General features: G+C 33.7%; 2 protein-coding genes and 1 long non-coding RNA gene across 5 annotated transcripts; 1 reads left to right on the plus strand and 2 right to left on the minus strand.

Moving 5' to 3' along the window:
* The first annotated feature begins 670 nt into the window (after positions 1-670).
* On the plus strand, positions 671-7,968 carry LOC127133907 (protein argonaute PNH1). 2 transcript variants are annotated; one of them, XR_007807719.1, is made up of 22 exons: positions 671-971; positions 1,044-1,243; positions 1,386-1,532; positions 1,693-1,826; positions 1,918-2,027; positions 2,939-3,045; positions 3,143-3,281; positions 3,370-3,486; positions 4,215-4,322; positions 4,412-4,483; positions 4,601-4,723; positions 4,905-5,064; positions 5,208-5,329; positions 5,433-5,570; positions 5,643-5,785; positions 6,091-6,153; positions 6,247-6,310; positions 6,483-6,618; positions 6,743-6,816; positions 6,932-7,026; positions 7,111-7,216; positions 7,376-7,581. XR_007807719.1 is itself a non-coding variant. In XM_051061768.1 (22 exons), exons 1-22 carry the CDS (start codon positions 672-674, stop codon positions 7,540-7,542), a joined length of 2,751 nt encoding a protein of 916 aa, XP_050917725.1. In that variant the 3' UTR covers positions 7,543-7,968. The 2 variants fall into 2 exon arrangements, 1 of the variants encoding a protein (XP_050917725.1); XM_051061768.1 differs by having other exon boundaries at positions 672-971; positions 7,111-7,142; positions 7,376-7,968.
* Positions 7,175-8,245, minus strand: LOC127133929 (uncharacterized). The gene is made up of 2 exons (XR_007807730.1): positions 8,013-8,245; positions 7,175-7,498 (listed from the first exon to the last, which is right to left on the minus strand). It is a non-coding gene; the product is annotated as an uncharacterized LOC127133929 (long non-coding RNA).
* A 10,973-nt stretch (positions 8,246-19,218) lies between these two features.
* LOC127115722 (uncharacterized) lies at positions 19,219-22,036 on the minus strand. 2 transcript variants are annotated; one of them, XM_051047191.1, is made up of 5 exons: positions 21,901-22,036; positions 21,695-21,744; positions 20,220-20,813; positions 19,750-20,057; positions 19,219-19,524 (listed from the first exon to the last, which is right to left on the minus strand). In XM_051047191.1, the coding sequence occupies exons 3-5, from the start codon at positions 20,787-20,789 to the stop codon at positions 19,416-19,418; spliced, it is 987 nt and encodes a 328-aa protein (XP_050903148.1). In that variant the 5' UTR covers positions 20,790-20,813; positions 21,695-21,744; positions 21,901-22,036; the 3' UTR covers positions 19,219-19,415. The 2 variants fall into 2 exon arrangements, with proteins under 2 accessions (XP_050903148.1, XP_050903149.1); XM_051047192.1 differs by lacking the exons at positions 21,695-21,744; positions 21,901-22,036 and adding an exon at positions 21,463-21,565.
* Positions 22,037-22,307: the final 271 nt, after the last annotated feature.

Below are 22,307 nucleotides of genomic sequence, written 5' to 3' on the forward strand. Positions count from 1 at the left end.
AGGCTATAGTTGTGATTTAAAGGGAACATAGAAGAATTAGGTATGTAGGTCATTCCTAGTTTTGCATGCATATATGCAAATCACTTTATTTTATTCCCATCTTTTCAGAGAATATACACAAGTAACAGCAGCACCTAGGGGAAGAACAAAACACTGTCTAACACTCTAATGTCATGACAATTTTCCTTCCCTTTTTTTCCTCTTCTTTTCAGCTTTTTAACCGTTACAAACTTCCCTTTCTTTCCTACTACTTTCTACTTTTCATCCCCTTTTATGGTTTTTATATAACAAAAATTAATTGAATTTATTTATTTTATCCATGTCTTTGTATTAATATTTAATTACTATATACAAATTAATTATATTTTATTATAATTTAAATCTCCACATTTTTTTTAGATTGAACATTAATTCATCACATTGTTAAACTTTAATATTTTCCATTGGACTCATGTGTAAAAGTATTTTAAACCGTGTTATTTTATATACCAAAAAATAAAATATTAAGAGTTTAATTATTATACACTGTTATTTTTAAAAAAATAAATTAGAAGTAATTTTATTAAAATATATATATATATATTTTTAAAGATTTACTATTATGATTTATTGAAAGTGTAAAAATTCTTAAATCTGAATAGTAAAATAAAATTTATTAAAAATCTCTATATATGTGTGTGCTAAAATGCATCAGTGTATTTTTCACAGAACAAACACTGAAAATGCAAAGGAAGGACTCAGAGGAACATCAAGTGAAATTTACAGAAAGTATAAGAAGGAAAAAAAACAGAAGAAACCAAATCAAGTCACAAGAAACAAGACTTGATTCAATGTTGGTTCCCTATCCAAGTTGCAAGAACAGTCTTGTGTTTCCTTGCAGACCTGGCTATGGCCAACTTGGTACTAAGTGTCTCATCAAAGCCAACCATTTTCTTGTACAGGTTTCAGTCTCTGATTTAAGCCATTACAATGTAAGTATAATCTAAAACACACAATTTGCAACATTTATTTACAATTGTTTGACATGTTTTTGTTTTGTGAAGGTTAAAATAACACCTGAAGTTAGTTCTAGTAGAACAAGAAGGGCTGTCATATCTGAGCTTGTGAGGCTTCACAAGAACACTGACTTAGCCAATAGGCTCCCTGTGTATGATGGAGGAATAAATCTTTACACTGCCGGTTTGCTTCCTTTTGTATACAAAGAATTTAATGTAACATTGATTGAGGATGATTATGTGACCAGGTAAACTACTCTTGTTTCGATCTCGATCGATCTAGATTCCGTCAATTGGTTTAATCGCTCAATTAAACAGCGAGATGATCTTAAGTCTAAATGTAGATCGTCTGACAAATTTAAGTTTTTTTGATGTTATTTGTTACTACAGGGAAAGAGAATTTAAGGTGGCAGTCAAGTTTGCAACTAGTGTTAGCATGCATCAACTTAGGGAACTTCTAAGTGGGAAACAAGTGGAAACTCCACAAGAAGTACTTAGTGTTTTTGACATTGTGTTAAAGGAGGTTGCAGCTCAAAGGTACATTTTCAGCATTATGAATTGTTTCACCATCTCTGAAACACCGACACAGACTCGTAGTATTGAAAAATTGGTATCAGTGTCGTATCTGATGTTTGTGTATATATTAGTCCTTCGTGGTTGTCCCCTTTGTAACTCGATTCGGATTATTTTTCTTTAGCTACATACCAATTGGAAGATTTCTCTATTCTCCTGATGTAAGGAAACCTCAGAAACTTGGTGGTGGCATTGAATCATGGCGTGGATTTTACCAGAGCATAAGGCCAACTCAAATGGGATTGTCACTAAACATTGGTTAGAGTTGTAATAAACCTGCAAAGTTTATGTTGTTCCTTTTCTGTGTCATTCAATTAATTTAACCTATGGTTGATTAATATTCATTCAGATATGTCATCAATGGCATTTATTGAACCAGTACCTGTAATTGACTTTGTTGCTCAAATTCTTGGAAAAGATGTGCACTCAAAACCATTGTCAGATGCAGATCGTGTCAAGGTATGAATGTTGTCTGCATTTTGTCAACTAAGCAATCATTATTTCAAAAAGAAAAAGTCATTAGTTACTCCATCCGTTTCATAATTACTGTTGTTTTAATAAATAAAATTTATTTCAAAATTAATGTCATTCTCATTTTTTAACGTAAAAATAATTGCTATTTTTTCAATTGTTATGTTTAATTATTTCTCTATTTAATAAAAATATAATATTTTATAATACTTTATGTAACATTATGTTAAATACCTGATCATAGCATGCTCTATACTCTCCAAAACCAAGGCCAATTCAACAATGGCTTCATAAAATAATCCCTTACTAATATTTCTCAATTACTTTTTTAAGAAAGTGTTTCTTTATACTCAAAAGGTTCAACTTCAAAAAAAAATTAAATTTTGGATTAAATTTAACTTGACTTTATTTAATCGGTGTAAGGTTTGAGAACCGTATATTATTCACTTTGGGCTCTCAATATATCTTCACACCAAAACTTAGACATCTCGTGTCATCTGAATAATTTGATCGCATCTAACTCAACGATTTTTTTATATCACATTTCTTCTAATGTGATATTTTTGAGACACTATTCTCACACTCATGACTTAATATCTAAAGTGTGATATGAGTGACTAGACAATAGGTTGTCCGACAGATTTTTTTAAAAAGAAATTGGGTTTTCAGAGTGATTTTGCCGCCAGACCAAACATGTTCGAAGTATATATTTGAATTTGTGCCGAGTTTGAGAAAATCACAGTAAACCGCCACAATTTTGCAAAAACTACACTTTGGAATTTCAACAAAAGTACCATGATCTCACTATAATTTCAAGATACTCATTGTAATTTCTAACATGTTCTCTTGGTTATAGTAATATCTAACCATGAAATCTTTGAATTGTCACTTGCAAGCAGATTAAAAAGGCCTTAAGAGGAGTAAAAGTCGACATCACACATAGAGGAAATTTTAGAAGGAAATATAGAATATCAGGATTGACTTCACAACCAACAAGGGAGCTTATGTATGACTTCTTAATCTTACCATCAAGCAAATTGAACTTGTGTTATAGTTTTAGGATTCATCTCTTAAGAAATGATTGTTTTTCCCTGCATGAACAGTTTTCCACTTGATGAGCAAATGAACATGAAATCAGTAGTTGATTATTTTCAAGAAATGTATGGATATACAATCAAATATCCTCATTTACCTTGCCTTCAAGTAGGAAGTTCGAGTAAAGCGAACTATATGCCCATGGAGGTAAGCTATGCTTTTGAATTGAATCAAATAATTGTTCTGGTTTTATTATGGTTCTTTCCTTGGAGAATTCATGTGAATGTTGCCTCAGGTATGCAAGATAGTTAGAGGCCAGAGATATACAAAAGGGCTGAACGAAAAGCAAATTACTTCTTTGCTTAAGTTCTCATGCCAGAGACCGCGTGAACAAGAGATGGACATTTTACAGGTCATTATCACGGTTGCAAATTATATATTTCTATAACTATTAGCAGTAGTTTTTAGAGGCCCTAGATCTCATATAAACTTTGTTGATGTCTTTGCATCTTTTTTTGTTTTTCCCATCTTCATTACGATCTCTTTTGTTTTTCCGACTTTGTGGATTCTTTTGTTTTTTCTACCTTCATTGTGGCCATGTTGAAACCAACAAGCACAATTCATTTGTATCTGACTTGTTCATTATAAAATACTATTGTTCATTGTGAATATTGTTCATATTGCGAATACTGCTTAGACTGCTGGTAATGTTCCTACCACATGGCTATTTTTTTATAATTACTAGTTAGTGTAATTGATGGCGGATAGCCAAAATCCCTCCATATCAGTTGCTTTGTAATACTGTCGTTACAGATATAATGGAAAAACAAGCAATATCAACCAATATTTACCATTGCGGACAGCACAAAAACCACCATTGATATCTGCCATAGCGCCGCTATGGAGGATGTTCGATAACACTTTACTAGTAGTAATTTACATTTAGCACAGTAGGCAGGCTCACTAAGTTTAGAATAATCTATTTAAACAGGTTAGTTTTTGTATATAATTCATAACTTAGAATATCTGATGTTAGGTATCTTCATGGTTTATAGTATTGCATGCTCTTCCTCTTCAAACATGATAAAAGTTGTGATTCACCTTCTTTACTAATCTATAACTTTCCCTATTCAATTGTAGACAATTGAACAAAACAATTATGAGAACAATCCCTTTGCAAAGGAGTTTGGCATCAGCATAGACAACACGCTTGCATCGGTGGAGGCTCGGGTTCTTCCTCCTCCATGGGTAAATTTTTTCATTATTTAATTGTTTACCTATCTTGTTTGCTTTTATGATTATAATGTAAGTACATTTTGGCTCTTTTTTCCCTATAGTTGAAATATAATGACACTGGAAGAGAGAAAGAACACTTGCCACAAGTCGGACAGTGGAATATGATGAACAAGGTCAGCTCAGGCATGAACATATTATCATGTAAATATTTCATATATAAAAGAGAGAGCGAAAAACACTTTTATATGAAGAAAAATGGAAATAACTTGTTCCTACTAATTTGAATGCAGAAAGTTATAAATGGAAGTACTGTAAGGTATTGGGCATGCATCAATTTCTCACGAAGTGTACAAGAAAGTATAGCTCGTGGATTTTGCCAACAGTTAGTTCAGAAGTGTCGAATCTTAGGCATGGTAAACATTCAATCTTCGGTTATGCCCTTGTTAGCACAGTTTTGGTATCAGAAACAAATTGTTTGAATGTAAAAAAAATCCAATTATAATCATTCATCTTCTATTGTATGTCATCATGGACACTGGACACTAAGGCCATGTTTGTTTATCAAATAAAAACTAAGTGCATACTGCTTATCAGGAATTTAGTCAGGAACCTGTGATTCCTGTATATTCAGCAAGACCGGATCAGGTCAAGAAGGCTTTGAAGTATGTACACACTGCTGCTCTAGACAAACTTGACGGTAAAGAGCTAGAGTTGTTGATTGCCATTCTTCCCGACATCAATGGCTCTTTGTATGGTATGATTCTGAGATCCTACTCCATTTGCATCATTTCTTAATCTTACTAGGAAAAAACTTTTATTTAGTTATAGACATTATAAGAGGTTATAGTAGCTTAATATTTCTTTTGTTCGCATTTAAAAAACAAATTCTTTATTCAGGCGATCTCAAAAGAATCTGTGAAACAGATCTAGGTTTGATTTCACAATGTTGTCTTGCAAAATATGTATTCAAGACTCACAGACAGTACCTGGCAAATGTGGCCCTAAAACTCAATGTCAAGGTTTATTACTATTAAATGAATTATTTACTCAATTCTTTGGGTCGCATTTTTTCTAAGTATTGTTTTCATTGTCATTTCTTAAACAAATGACTTATTCTTTTAGATGGGAGGAAGAAACACGGTACTTTTGGATGCATTAAGTTGGAGGATTCCACTGGTTAGTGATATTCCAACGATAATATTTGGAGCTGATGTAACTCATGCAGAATCCGGAGACAATAACTGTCCATCCATTGCTGCAGTAAGCATTTCCAAACTCATACAGCTCAGATATGGCCAATGTTCGATATATATACTGATTGTTTTCATCCAGGTTGTAGCCTCTCAAGACTGGCCAGAAATATCGAAGTATGCAGGGTTGGTTTGCGCTCAGCCTCATCGAGAAGAACTCATCAAAGATCTTTACAAATGTTGGAAAGATCCACAGAGGGGAGTCATTTACGGTGGTATGATCAGGTACTTCAGCAGCAGCCCTTCTAAGTTCTAACCAATGTTCTAAAAATTGGACCGAACTGCTCGGTTCAACTAGGAACCAGCCAATTTGATGGTTGGTTTGATCCTGGTTATACCTTAGTTTTATTGAACCATAGTTAACCTAATTGAACCATGATTCGAACCATTGGATCTAGCCATCTTCATAATCTGTGTTGGTAAAATTACATGTTTACCTCTTAAATTTTATATTTCCTCTTTTTGTTTTTAGTCCTAGGTTCCTCTTTTTGATGTTGTCCAAAATCTGTGTGTATGTTGTGCTTCTTCAGGGAGCTTTTACTTTCATTTAAGAAGGCAACTGGACAAAAACCGTTGAGAATAATCTTTTACAGGTAGGAATGATCTGCTCAGGTTTTTTCTACCGATTTTTTGAGGAAACTACGAATGAGGAGTTACTAAAATATAATTATAACCAACATTTTCAGGGATGGGGTAAGTGAAGGACAGTTCTACCAAGTTTTGCTATATGAGCTTGACGCCATCCGTAAGGTACTTGGACAATAATTATATTTATATTATGAAACCTATTATGATTAATATTTTTAAAAAAGTACTATTAAATAAATTAAAATAAATAAATTTTAGGCCGGCTTACTTGCAGCCTCTTTGGGCCGGCCTTGACTATGATATCCTACAATTCTTACATTCTTATGATGTGTAGGCTTGTGCATCTTTGGAATCAAGTTACCAACCTCCGGTAACATTTGTTGTGGTTCAAAAACGGCATCACACTAGACTATTCCCAAACAATCACGATGACAGAAACAGCACTGATACGAGTGGAAATATCTTACCTGGTAAAAGTTTTATGATACTATTAGACGCTAGAATTTGCAATATAACTTGGTTACTCTACAATTTCATGAACCGGTGTCATAAATCAGCCCAGCATTGAGAGGTTTGTTTCTGACTGTAATGTAGGTACTGTGGTAGATTCAAAGATCTGTCATCCTACTGAATTTGATTTCTACCTATGCAGTCATGCAGGAATTCAGGTATGATTAGGGTATTGAATTTGCTTCATTAGATGAGATTCGGATTGTGAGTCAATTTTTGCAATGTGTAGCATGTGGCGGTATTCAATTTATGTTGTGGTTGGAAATTTTGCAGGGTACAAGTAGACCAGCACACTATCATGTCCTCTGGGATGAGAACAATTTCAGCGCAGATGAGATTCAGTCTCTAACTAACAACTTATGCTACACGTAAATAGTTTCTCTATCTATCATCATGAATTTGTCTGCTCTATTCTTAATAATGAAGTAACCTTCCTAATGTTTTCGTTGCAGCTATGCAAGATGTACGCGGTCTGTTTCTGTAGGTAATTAATCATCTTGGTCTTGCTAAACTGTCTAAACATTAATAAAACACAATCGACTGATAAGCATGGGAAATGTAAGTTTCAGACACTCCGAATCGCACATTTGTTTAAACAAAACTAGAAAAGTAAACATTGAAACTTTTGTACAACTAACTTCACTAGTTAACATGCATCAATGGATTGTCTATTATTAGGTATGGTTACCAAAAAATAAGTTTTTGTTTCGTGTGTAGTACCTCCAGCATACTATGCTCATTTGGCAGCGTACAGAGCTCGATGCTACATGGAACCGGATCATCCAGAGATTGCTAAACAGCGAGGCGCAAGATCAAAAGATAGAGTTGTTAGGCCACTTCCTGCATTGAAAGAGAACGTGAAAAATGTAATGTTTTACTGCTGAATGAAGTGCAACGAAAAAAAAGGATTCCAAGTAGAGAAACAGTAGTGGCACATATATAGATAAGAGAAACTATCGTAATAATCTATCTCTTCATGGAAAATTTTGAGCGCCTTAAGAATCCGTGTTCATTCTCAAAGAACTAAGCGAGTCAATTAAGACCTGCGAAACACCGAGACTTCAGATTGAAGGTTTGTCAACAAGTGTTGGTGTAGATGCCTACACCAATTCATCAGCAAAGCATATTCAATTATATACATTTTCTCAAATTATTATCAGTTGTAGTGTCGTGTGTGTTAGTGAGAATGTTTCATAGATTAGTATTGACATTGTAAACCCTAATTTATACAAAGTTGTAATTGAATACTGGTACTTTGATGCATAAATCTTGAGTACCAGTTCCTGATTCTATGAATCATTGATAAGAAAGCATGTGATTGCGGTTGTAATGTTGTGTGAGAGAGTAGGTGTACCTGTATGTGAGATGGTAAATGGATTTCCCTGCGTTGGCTGTAGAAGTGTTCTGGGGTGATGTTGATGGTGGAGAAGAGCCAAGTTGATACGCCCATTAGGTAGGGCCAATTTTGGGTTCTAACTAGTAGTGAATCTAATATGGAAAGGTGGCTTACGATATCATATTGTTTTGGAGCTCCTTAATACATCCTCTAAATGTCTTTCACAACATGCAAATTTTTATAAATGTCTAGGAAATGTATCTTTGAACGCATCTCAATACACACTCAAGTGAGACTATTTAAAATAACGCTTTATTCTTTGATTTATTTTATTCTAGAGATAAATCTTCGAAAATTTTCCGTAGTTACATTTCAATAATCCAGAGACATCAGTACCAGATCTAAAAACAAGAAATTTTCCCAAATTAAAATTAAGATTCATAAAATAAAATTAAGATTACATAGATGAGTTCAACATAAAATGCAACATTACACTTCAATATCCATGTGGACGCTTCAACATCTTCAGAATATCTTCGATCGATCTTGAAATCATCGTTTCCAACTCGAGCATAACTTTTGTTTTGAAGCGGAAAAACGTATTCCACGTAGACCTAACACCCGTTTGCGTCTTGAACTCAAATTTGTTGAACTCAACCTTGCATCTGTTGCCAATCGACGGTGAATGGTACTCGAGTTTCACAATCTTTCGATTGTCTCCGTAAGGTATGAGATAATGGATTTCGTCTTTGATGTCTTCGAGGGAGGTGAAGTCGTTGAGTTTGAACATACGCCCGGGTGTAGAGGTGGAGAACGAGACATTTGCGACATACCAGTCAATGTTTAATTATGACATTTGAGACATTTTCAGTTTGTGTGAAATATAACATAAGATCACCTTAATTTATAGAAGTCATAAATCAATATAGACCACTCAATGATTGACATGTTGATTCTAGAGATATATCTCCTGAAATGCACCTTATTATCTTGTTCAAAAAATGAATCTCTAGAACTTCTCCTAAACCAGTTTCAAAATAGAACCTGATTTTTTTTTACAAAAGAACAATTGTTGTTATGGGAAATATCAAAAATGCATTAAGATACAATATGAATAATTGTTGAATATATTACACTTCATTTATATTGAGACACAATCACATACACTTATTTGTCTAGCTACACAAGAAATTAAAAAGAATCGAAACACAGGTCGTTGGCTAAATCTATAAGTGGTACCCCCTTGGACTTTTATGTATTTGATTCTCTTTCAATGTTGCTCAATTTTTCGAACTCTTGCATCATTTCTATAAACTAATCCGACCAAGTCTCGACTTTCGTTGTTGAATGAATCGTTCACTCCGGTGATGTAAGTGGTATAGGACATCCCGATTTCAAGTAAAGTTCAACAAAGTGACTTAATTTTCAAAGTCACTCAATACACATGATACGATCATTTGGATTTTGAGGTGGGGCGGTGTGCAGTGGGAAAAAGGTTTCTAAAAAACCGTAGTGTATCAGGTCAACACACACTTTATGATATGCACATGCTATTAGGTGGCACATTTCAAGGAAGCACGTCGAATTGGCCTTCGGAGCCAGTCCGTTAAGGTAAGGAACATGAGACTCATAAACTTCATCGAAGTGTTCTTTCTTTTTGCACAACCCTGTATATGATTCTTTATGAGTTCTCAACTCTTAGATAAGTTGATGGCAGACAAGTGTATGATTATCTTCTCATTTACCGAGTAAAGTCGAAACAACTTGATATCCATAATTACCATCCCCTACAACATTGATGATCCTCTCGATATATTTGTGCATAAAAACTGACATCTCGTCGATGAATGCAATCTTTGATGGAGGCGGCGTCTGAGGTGATTTGCTAATGCGAGCTCCTTTGACAACAGTTTTTTTAGATTTTGGAGTTGGCAAGTCGGGAAAAACATTGTCAACATGTTTAAAATATGAAGGGGACCGTGTAGTCGAATTGTTATTCGGTGTAGGCTTCATTTTCTTATGAGCACCTTTTGTTTTTACTGGTTGAGAGGGTGGTTTCATATCGGTGGTTTCCGGATAGGAAATCTTCCTCAATTGTTCTTTGATGTGGAGTTTCATGCTGTCATAGGCTTTCAAAAGTCTATCTTGTATCACTCCTCATTCGGTCAAAATAGATATATTTGAATTACCATCATTCATGACACCATCATCATCAAATCTAAGTCTTTTCCAATTAATGCAAACCTCGTCCATTTTTATTGGGTCGCCAAGTTTCATTTTTCTAGCAATAACACAAGCACATGAGAGACCATATGTTTTCACAATTGTGCATTCATACTTTGCACTATCGGAGCCTACATTATCATCTTATTTAGCCTCATGAAAAATATAATTCAAACCCACTAGAGAAATGTTACTGACCAATTGAGAACATAAAGTGTTATCTTTAAATATGTGTTCCAAAACTGTGATGCTCCGACCAAATAATGTTTGTATCTCATTATGTTGGTTTTGAATCATGTGGTTCACGGAGTCCTAGTCTATACACAAATCTCCCTTACTATTCCCCAATCAATTTTTCAAAGTAGCACAAGCAGACTCAACTATGTTAGTTATTGTATTTTCAAGGTGTCTAACATTATCTGTCCATGCACAAATAAATTTCTCCTTCACCTGGTTAAGAATTGTGCTTTCAACATATTTCAACAAATTTGGATACTTTTCAAACACTTTCTTGAAATGCATAATGGAGTCGGCATGTAGTTCTTTTGTGGAAGAATTTATTATACGATTCCATACATCCATTATTTTTTCCACAATCACACCCGCCTTCACCATTTTTCCATATATGGACTCTATCTGTTTCGTCCCTACCGCGGGTTTAACCCGACTTCTCACATTCTTTGTTATGTGATACCTACAAAGTAATGCATTAGAAGAAGGAAATACCTTAACAGAATATGTCTTCTCAATTGAGGTAACACCAACCATCTCCAATAATGGAAGTCAATACTTATTGGTCTTGTAGGTTGAATCAAGTACGAGAACCGTAGGAAACATGTTAAAAAACTTTATAGAATCAGGATGAGTCTAAAATATATCTCTAACAGTAACTCCATCCTCGCATGTTCGGTACCTAGACACGTAACTGCTACCATCCAACAATTTTAAGAGTTGTTGCATTTCAGTTCTATCCCCTAAGCACTTTGTTAGTTAGTTATCGAATATTATACACTTGCTTGATATTTGATATATTTCCGGGTCGTCTCCGTTTCAATATTGCAAGTATGTTTTTCGGTTGAACTAGATTCAAGGTCATGTCAACAACATATTCCTTCTCTTCTGACATGAGCCGACACACACTAGGATGTCCGACTAATTTTTCACACTAATCATGGTTATGCAAACCACATATCACATTAAATCTCCAGTTTTTGTTTGCCAACATGTAAACACGCATGTTAAATGGACACTCACATTTTCTAAAACTAGTGTCGTCTCTTTTAAAATTCCGGAGAGGAGTTCTATATTTCCCACTTCTTTCACATGTCATTGTCACAAAAGTGCATCTTCTATCTGAACCATTATCGGACCTTCCGATAACCACACAAATCCAAGTTTAGAGGCCTCCATACGAACCAATTAAAGCACTTGATCACGAGATTCAAACTCTTACTTGTTTTTAAATTGGTTTCCAACATCTACCGCCTTCACGACAACACCTTGGACATTTGAAGAAACAACTTGTTTTGATAAAACATCGGGGTGCACCATATCTAATGAAAATAATTACAATATAACAACATATAAGCGTTACTGCTTAAGACAAAACTGAAAATCAAACACATACAACTTCTAGACATGTATCTACGGACAAGTTCATAGTTGTTCCGGAGATTCATTTTCGGACACGACTCTTTTTTTCCAGGAAAAAGCATGATTAATGTGAGCAATACAGAGGGAAATGAAGGATCTATACCTGAAATTCTATCATCTTTTGCTCCCTATGATATGATGAACCAAAAGAATGGAAATTTGGAGTGAAAAAATGGATTGAGAGTAGAGAGTTTTTTGGTGAAGGGTTTGGTTGAAAACCAACTATGGAAATAATGGTTGTGTAATCATGCAACTACTTCTTTTATCAGATATTTTTGGAGATGCATTTCCAAAATATATGACATGCAAAGGTGATCGAAAATTTCAAAATCTTGCCCATAATTCCAGAGATGACTCTCCAGAATTTCTACTGAACTAGTAATAATGCATTTCTTAAAATTTTCCAGAGATGCATCTCCAGAATAAAAAATAACCCAACTTGTAGGGCACCTCTCAAAATGGCCTTTGTTGAGTATGTAAGAGGTGCGTCTGGAGATGCATCTCCAGAAACATGGGGCATTTTTGGAAATTTGCATGGTGCAGTAGAAACATATATGGTGCGTTAAGAAATGCTCATTTGTTTTTATGTCAACATATTTATCCTTCGCCACCAATTGCAATCGTAGAGATTCATTTAAAATATCATCTAAGAATAGAAAGACGAATTGTAATGTCTCGATACAACAATGGACTAATTAATGCATTGATGAACTATTGGTGGTATAAATTAGAAGAATAGTAGTGCAAATTGCTCTACTATATGGGACATTCACTAATGGTTGACCAATTAAGTAGAAAGGGTAATATAGTCTTTTCACCTTTAAATAGAAAGTGTCAATTTTAGATCTTCTCTCATTCCTTTCATTCCAAAAATTAGAACCAATAATAGTGAGGGGATAGAAATGTGATGCAAGGAAAAGTGGGAGCAACCGACAACGTTCATCTCATCTCTTGCATGCAATAAGAACAAGTTCAACTCTTAGATCCTTTTCATCATCTAAACTCAACTCTGAACTAACCTTCTACTTGAATCAGTATTTCTGCATCAATTCAAGTGGATTCTTAGTTAGGACTTGGGGTTTAGATTTTAGGGATTTTGCATGACCATGGAAGGTTATAGAAAATGCATTATGTCAGTTGTGTGATTATGTGTTTTAATATGTTGTATAACTTCAATTACATGTTAAATTCGTGTTCATGCTCTAATATGATTGATGCATGTGGTGTTTAAAGTTGGGTTTTATGTTTGACTGTCATGCATTTTCTGCATTTCTTCCATTCTCGCTTAGCATGATGTTGTGGTGCTAAGCGAGCCTTCATGGATGAGAGTATACATTTCTGGGTAGTTTCGCTAGGTGAGCAAAAGCTTCGCCAAGCGAGGTCTCGCCTTGAGCTCACTGCTCGTTGCTAAGCGAGGGACCTATTTTTGGAAAAAGTTTCATTTCTGGACAGTTTTGCTTGGACCTCGCTGGGGGCTCGCTAATGATCCTTCGAAGCTGAAAATTTTCTCTTTCTTTTCTGGACGCAGTTTCAGTTTCGTAACTCGGAACGAGACGCCGTTAGTTGCATTGTGAATCTAACATAGAGAGTTATAACATAGTGGATACTTCCATGTCGTTCCACTCCCTTTCATCATTTATTCGTTCGTTCCAGTTGAATGTTCGGACGTGGTTTCATTTGGTAAGCTCAAATGAAGGAGCGGGTTTAAGCTACTAGGCCATAAATCACTTGGATACTCACCCGAGCTATCGATTGGTGTGTTTGTATAGACATGGTAGAGGTAACACACTTACTCACCTTATTTATCGATTGGTGTACTTGTGTATCCATGTAGGCAATGTACACTTGTATACTCACCACAAGTGTGCTTGTGTAGCCATATAGGCGTAATTCACCTGGATACTCACCTGAGTTATTGTTTGGAGTGCTTGGGTAGCCATGTAGACGTTTTTCACTTGGTGACTTACCTGCGTTATCAATTGGTGTGCTTATGTCTCCATGTAGGCTAGGTGCACTTGGATACTCACCACAGGTGTGCTTGTGTAGCCATATAGGTGTGATTCACTTGAATACTCACATGAGTCATCAGTCGGGGGGCTTGTGTAGTCTCTTGGAGTTACGAACTTGGACACTCACTAAAGGTGTTCTTGTGTGGCCTAAGTAGAAGGGAAGACACTACTCAAGAATTCACTTAATACGAGGGTATGAGTATGCATACATTGTATGACACTAACGTTGGAGTGGACCTAATGGTTATGGAATTAGGTGGTAAAGGGACTCCTAATTTTGTGTATGTATTATTTGGGTATTTCTGAAATTGATGAGTATGGAAGCCACAAATTGATGACGTGATCCAGATAAGATGATGTACCCTATAGAGCCGAGATAACTTATAAGATAGAGGGACTCACTGAGATTTAGTAATCTCACCCCAATGTTGTTGATTATTTTCAGGTAGTTCCAAGGAAGATAAAGACATGGTAAGATGCCTTAACTAACTTTAAGATGTTTCAGTGGCAGCTTCTTTTGCTCTATTTTTATGTTTAGCTTATTATTCCAGGATCATGTATTAGTACCATCAGTGTTGTATTATTTTGGCCATGATATATTCGACTTTTGTACTTTTTACTAATACTTTTTTTACGTATGATACTTATGTATAATTTTCATGTACCATTTCTAACACTAGTATGTATTATTCTAGACATATATGTTTCTAGTGTTACAATTGATATCATAACAGGTCAATTCTCGACCTATCCATGAAGCATCATAAGTCAATTCAATTATGCCTCATATGTGTAGTTGTTGGCATGATTCCCTATGTCTTACTTATGGCATTCAACCTAATCAACTTAATTTCGTAGGTAGGATAAACAAAAGGATGGATGATAGGCGTATAGGTCCCGGAAGGCCTAAGGCCAAAATGTGAAACCTGAAGTGGAAGTTGTAAATGTGGAAGTTCCATGGGCCTAAATAATGCAACAGATGCTACAGCAGAATCAGATGATGATGCAAGGCATGAAAGGGAAACGACAACCCCTCCGGCTCCACATAATTTCTCAAGGGAGGACTTCCGTGCGTTTTTCAGAATGAAACCACCTGAGTTCCTAGGTGGCCTCGATCCTGTGGCAGATCATGATTGATTAGTTGGTATGGAGAGAGTATTATAGGCCGTCCGTTGTAGTGAATGAAACTGACTTTCAGTTAGTTTTATACATGATCTCTTCGTACTCTAATTTCTCTACGAGCCATCAACACACTCCCACTGAGAGGAATCACGATGCACATGACTCTCTTCAGCCTTTTTACTATTCTTATTTCCCTTCCTTGGCTTGTACTTCACTGATGGTTGACACATGGAAGTTATGGATGGATGTGTTAGTTCTCGTACTTTCTTCTTCATCACCATATGGCCTACAATATCCAGTGTACCAAAATACTTCTTTAGCTCTTCACGCTCTTCTTCTTAATCCGATTGTGTCCTACTATCTTCTAGAGTGACCTTGTGTTGTGCCCTTCAATAAGCATTTTTTTTCTTTCTAAAATACATGTATTGAGTATAACGGAATAAGTTCACCTTGTATTTGATACCCTACAAGTTCACAGGCACGAGGTAACCCATGAATTGTTTTAATGAAGAAACCACATGTTGTTTTGTCACAGCCAACATATTTTTTCCTTTCAAGCTCCTTTCTAGTATGTTATATTATATACACTATCTTGAAGCAAAGTCATGCAATCCAGAGTAAAATGGAGTGTTATATCGATGCTTAGTGTTACATGCACTTTTTTGAAGTGACACTCTAATTGAACCTAATTGCATCTTCAACATGGTGTTAACAACATCCCAACTTATACATAAATCTCCCCTAATTGCCATCATATATTTTAGTCTCCAATGAGAAGATTCAATCCTAGAAAACATAAACATAACAAAATTTCATTATTTGATAATTACTAATGTAACTATATTCATATTATATCAATGTACCTGTTGGTTGTTGTGTTCCCTATATTAGTAGCTATATTAGTCAAAGTAGTAACAAATCTTTCTTTTTAGGATGTCAACCAAGTTTCATGCACATACTGAACAAATTTTGGAATATCAATACATACAACTTCAAAATGCTTTATGTGTACCACAAAATCAGTCTCCGTATTCGAATATATGATGTTGTTTCACACCCCATAACATGTTCATGCCAATGTGATTCGACATACTCTTTACACTTCATATTAACATTTTTTGAAATATGGAACAAATAGAGCAAATGATTTGAGTTTGGAAATGCAACTTCCACAACATTCATCAACGTCAATTCATGGTTAGTAACCAAAATATTTGGTAGCAACTTCTCAAAAGGGAACAACTCTTTTAGCTTTTCAAGTGCCCACGTGAAGTTTTTAGCCCTTTCATGTTCTAGATATGCAAAACCAGCAGAAAATGCCAACTTCTTGGATGTAACACTAACAATCTCAAGTAGTGGTAGATGGTATTTGTTTGTTTTGTACGTGTACATTAAATCATCAACCCCCCCCCCCCCCCCCCCCCCAACAACTTTCGAAACAAATAAATTAAAATAGAAGCATTTGGAATAAGAAGTACATGTTTGTTGTGTATGTGCAATCAAAAATCATCACAAGATGAAACATGTTCAACATCTTCACTGAATCAAGGTGCGTCTAAAGGATATCAACAATAACACTGGAAGAGTCCACGTTTCTTGTTCAGTACATGTATTTATCTTCATGAATAAGACTCAGAAGATGTTGCATTTTAGTCAACAAACCTCTCTTGCTCACATTGTATATAGACCTAGCCTTGTAGACATGGGTAACACTCCTTAGGTTTTCTGGATCTCTATCTTTCAAAGCAACAACTATGTATCTGGGAGCCATATTATATTTGGTCATGTCGTTCACAAACTTTCTTTCATGATCTTTTAAACGACCTAATACGCCATTCCCATTTAAGTCATTACCTAGCATATGATTGTGAAACTCACACCCGACCATAACCTTCCAGCCGTTTTCACTTGGCACAAATATCAGCATAAATTGACATTTCGCTTTCATAGTATAATTCCCTGCAACCACAACCTTCTTCTTGTAATTTCCTGATCTCTCACAACCCATCATCAATTTATCTTTCCTTCCTCTCATCCCATTTTCGGTATCGCAACGAATATTAACAACAACAATACCATGTTGTTTACAAATGGACTGCGTCCATGCCAAAACATCAGCTCGAGAGTAGAATATCTGACATTTACAACGTATACAAAATAAATTGTCAAAATATGAGATATTATAAATAAGGACTACACAATTATGTAAAAAGTAAACATTTATGTAAAATATACCACATAAGTGGTGGAAAACTGAGTAAAATCCACATGAGAACCATCAGAAACAGGACCGTACAATTGTAGCATACTAAACTACTGAATTTTTTGGTTTGTGCAGAAAATCTGGTATACTAGACTTTCCAAAAAATCTAGTATTCAACACGTTTTCGGATTTTTCAAAATCTCCGATAATAACAACATAAAGAAATTTGCAGATTCTAAACTTTTCGAAAAAACTGGTAAAACTACAAAAGATTTATGATGTTTTCAAAAAATCCGGTGAAAATTCAAGAGATTTCAGGATTTTTCATAAAAAACTAGTAAAACTTCAAGGAATTTTTTGATTTTCCAAAAAAAATCCGATAAAATTGCATAATAATTTTGTGTATTTGCCAAAAATCTGGTAAAACTTCAACGGATTTTCGGATATTTGAAAAAAAAAATCTGATAAAACATCATACTAGATTTTTAAACGCCCGACAAAAATGCATAAAAAGTCAACTGCCCCGAATTTTTTTGTACTGAATATTTTAAAACAATCAAATATTTTGTTTCTACCGGATTTTTACATAATATTTTTTTAACTACAACGTAAAAATATAGAAGGTAAAATATTATGAAGAGTAAATTTGTCATTATAAAAAATTATGGAGGTACAGGTGGAATTTGGAGAGTGACAAAAAATTCATTCGACGACCTCTAATGTGATAGTCAAGGTTTCTTGTAACATATTACAAAGTAAGTTTGAGTATAAGAAATAGAGAAATAAACTAAGAAATGATGGAATTGTTTTTTATTGATTCAATTGGTAAAATGATTAATACAATAAATATATGATACATTTATATAATAATCATGACTAAATAACAAATCATAGTTAAGTTATAACAAAATTAATTAAGTTATAACAAAATTAATTAAATAATAATTATCTATAACAAGAAATGATATTCCTACACCTTTATAACTTTCACCTACACTAATAATATATATTTTTAAAAATAAAATATTAAAAAAAAAATATATATATATATATATATATATATATATATATATATATATATATATATATATATATATATATATATATATATATATATATATATATATATATATATATAAATTAAATGATATTTGATATAAAATTGTGTGATTAACCAACTTTATAATTTTATTAACTAACTTTTTACATTGTATTAACCAAGTTTGATCCTCAAAATTTATTTGGACAAGTACGTTTATTAACCTACTTCATAATTTTATTAATCAACTTTTTATTTTTTATTAACCAACTTTGATATACTAGTAAAAATTATTTTTAATATCTAGACGTGTATTAATCAACTTCGTCATTTTATTAATCAACTTTTTACATTTCATTAACCAACTTTATTACTTTTAAAGGTACCATTCACGATTACTGTTCACCGTATAAATACGATGAACATTGCATTTTTGTGTAAGAAATGATGTATGAATAACATAATTGTTCAACTACCGTTTATATTAATTGAGTTAAATGAATATTAATCTAAAATTCAAGAGAAGGATAAATAATTAAACAACGTCTTTTTTTAATTTATATTAATGATTATATTGCGGATTTACTCCCCAAAGCTTTTTCTTCCTACTAAGTTCAAGGAAGCTCAACCTCTTAAACATCTTCCAACCTTCGCTTGAAGCCACGTGTCAAAGTTAGTTACCAAATTCATTTTAGGTATTAGATCTTATGAACCGTCATGATTTCTTTTGATTTAAACCGTCTTTGAGGGTGTGTAAAACTGACTACGACACAAAATTTCAAATTTATCAGAATTAACTTGTGATTAAATATGATCTCGTAAATGTTTATAATGGTTAAACCTAATCATACAGAACTTCTATTTAATTTTTCATAATTAAACTACGACTTAATTTAAACACCGTACCTAAAAAAAATTGAGACTCCGTTTTAGATGAAATATAAATAAGAGATAAAGAGAAAAGAAACATAGAAATAAAATGTTATTATTTCATTCATTGTCCTTCTCTCTCTGTTGAAAAATTCAAGTCATAGTAGATGATTTCTTTTCCCTATATGAAGCAATGGAATAAACATGACATAGTAAATTTTTGCATATCATTCTAATGACACATACAAAAAAAATCCAGACCAAAAGATTTGATGAAGTTCTCACTCCCAACACAATGCATGCTAATCACAACAACATGGTAACCATATCTTCCCCCATCCATGCTTTGTTGATTGACTTTTATCAGCTTCCATCATTTTCACCGGACTTCCAACCCATTCCACAGGTAATCTGTAATTCATCAAAACCTTAGAATAGTCGAAACATCAATATCAGAATCGTAACTAACTTGACCCTTTGTGTTTGGACCGCACGATCTTAAATAAATACACCCTTCTATCACTATTATAAGTAACTTTTATATTTTTTTAGTACATTAATAGTTAAATGTACTAAAAAAATCAAATTTGCTTATGACAGTGACCAGAGAGTGGAAATAAAAATGAAAAAACTTACATAGGAAAAGAAAATGAATTTGCACTGCCTATGCTATCATTAGATTGGTGAGAGGCAATGCTAGAGTTCTTTGCATGACAGATACATGGTGTTGAACCAGATTGAAATTCTGAGACATTATTAGAAATCTCTTGAGAATAATCAACTTTTCTTTGTTCAGAAATTGTTGTTAGACTTTGTAAGTAACTTATATCTGGTCTATACATGTTTCTGTCATTCACTTGTGCACAGTTTCTGCAATGTGGTGGAATCGAACTTCTCTGCCAATTCTCAAAGGACCTCGTCAAGTTTCTTTCCCTTTTGAATGCCTGAGAATCGCAAAAGAAAAAATGATTCAACAGAAAGAGTTTAATGGATATACACAGACAACAGACGGGTGGAATATGATTTTACACCGGACGTCTGCGTAATTTGACAGAATACAGGAATAGAAAATGGAACAAAGAATATAAAAACGGAACATGTCTAACCTCTCGAAGTGTCTCCGATGATGTCTTCTTTGTGAGGCGATGATCAATTGGAAACCTGTCTCCTAAAGAAAGTTCCATTTCACTTTTCATCAAGTTTCTGAAACCATGCACTTTCATAGCTTCCTTAAAGGAAGGATGTTGAGACGCGCATTTCGGTCGAAACGAATTGTTCGACATTGTTTCCATGATTCCTAGATTTAAATCACTTCTTTCATTCATATCATATTTCGTTTCCGATGAAATTCTCCTGTCAATGCAAATGTCCTTCACGTATTGCTGATGACGATCCTCTTGAATAAAAACAACCAGCTCCGGCGTATCATAGTCGGTGCCATTCATGTCTGTAGAAGAATAATTCTTTCGTTCCACGCAATCCGAAAAGTCTCTTCTACCATTATTGTTAGTACAATGCTCTACATTGAAGAGTTTCTGTATTGGAACCTCCCTTATCACAAAATTGTTATTGTTCTTTGTTCTGTCATGATGTTTTTTCTTATGGTTTGGACTAATTTGATCTTGGCATCGAAATGAATGCGTATGTTTCTTGCTGCATACTTTTGAACTCCACATCTTTGATAGAGTTATCACTTGACACTACATTGAAAAAGATGGTGTCAGTTTTGTATTACACAATAACAAAATCAATTTTAAACGATTTCGACTATTAATCTAGATCGATCTTTCACAATTCGTTTTGATACGAGATAAGGGTTTTGTCTCTCAAGTAGGCGGTTTTCTAAGAATCATATGCATTCACACGCAAAAGTACCACAAATCGGTACGTTAGTACCGATCCGCGGTTTCCAGGGACTATAGTGAATTATGTGACTATGATCTTCACAATTACAAAGAAGAGGAAATAACAAAATTACTTCATTCTAGGCAAACACGTGACATTTGATCACCACGGTCGTCATTGAAGACGTGCAAGACGGATTGTGGCTCAGGACCTAAAATTTGTCGCGAATAGTGTTTCATAACATCTTTGTCTGTCTTGAAACGTGGTTAAATAAGACCTTTAATTATTTTATCAGAATTGAACCGTGATTAACTTATACTGAATCTCGAAAAGCGACTCAGTTGATGAGTTTCATCATCCTTGAAAATGCAGGTTGAATTAAGGTAGAAATTTAGATGTAAAATGTTTTGTAAACAAGATTCTAAAATCAAATATCTATAATTTTCCAGAAAAAAAGGAAGATCTGAAAAACAAAAAGTTGCATAACAAATAAATATGACTTACATGATTCTGTGTATGAGATTATGCAGTTTCACAACTCAACCATATGAAGAAGAATCTCATATCTCATTTTATTACAAGAAAAAAATAAATAATGTATAAATATTTAAGTACATAGAAAATTTTCAAATGCAAATAAAACAGTCAAAATCACAGAAATTTCAAACTTCAATTCACCTCAAATTTGATGATTCCAAAGCATAATTCAAAACTCAAAAAAACTATAGTTTCTCACCTCTTTAATTGAAGAATCACTTGTGTAACTCCATCTCTGGTTAATAATATCTGCAAAAAAGAAACTCAAAATTGAAAAAAATAAATTATAGTTTCAAAAAAGAGTAAACAATAGAGAAACGGTTTTAGTCAAAAAAGAAAAAGAAAAAACAGTGCGCAACATTAAATAGACAGTTCAAAATAATTAATATCTTTAAAAATTAATACCAAACAACAATGTTAGTAGCTTCTATGTATCCTCTGTCATGTCTCATACATTTCTTATTTCAAACACAATCTTTATGTTTTGTTACCAAGAAATTTGCATGACAATAACAAACAATACACTCTTAGTTTTTATGTCTGAAATTATATTTATCATATTAAATAATTCTTATATAATTTGGAATTTAGTTTAAAGCATTAATTGAGTTTCTAATATTATAATTTATATAGTATTAAAAAAATTGACTTTATCTAAGATGAAAGGTTACGTTGAATAGGTGCATCACTCTGTCTATACCATCAAGTGTCTATGAGTTGTTTGTTATCATTGTTTCTTATTTAGGAAGGAAAATAAAAAGGCTTTTGAAATTTGTGACCAGAAAATAATTGGTAAATTAATAGTAATGAAT

Source organism: Lathyrus oleraceus, chromosome 1 (assembly GCF_024323335.1).
Source record: "Lathyrus oleraceus cultivar Zhongwan6 chromosome 1, CAAS_Psat_ZW6_1.0, whole genome shotgun sequence".
NCBI classification, from domain to species: Eukaryota; Viridiplantae; Streptophyta; class Magnoliopsida; order Fabales; family Fabaceae; genus Lathyrus; species Lathyrus oleraceus.

Bases quoted from the DNA above. Each gene is read 5' to 3' on its own strand.
- LOC127133907 (XM_051061768.1), top strand. From the start codon at position 672: ATGTGTGTGCTAAAATGCATCAGTGTATTTTTCACAGAACAAACACTG. The intron at 3,046-3,142 runs GTATGACTTCTT...CTGCATGAACAG, and splicing joins CAACCAACAAGGGAGCTTAT to TTTTCCACTTGATGAGCAAA. The intron at 5,786-6,090 runs GTACTTCAGCAG...GTGCTTCTTCAG, and splicing joins ATTTACGGTGGTATGATCAG to GGAGCTTTTACTTTCATTTA.
- LOC127115722 (XM_051047191.1), bottom strand. From the start codon at position 20,789: ATGTGGAGTTCAAAAGTATGCAGCAAGAAACATACGCATTCATTTCGA. The intron at 20,058-20,219 runs GTTAGACATGTT...TGCGATTCTCAG, and splicing joins CATCGGAGACACTTCGAGAG to GCATTCAAAAGGGAAAGAAA. The intron at 19,525-19,749 runs GTAAGTTTTTTC...GATGAATTACAG, and splicing joins AATTCATTTTCTTTTCCTAT to ATTACCTGTGGAATGGGTTG.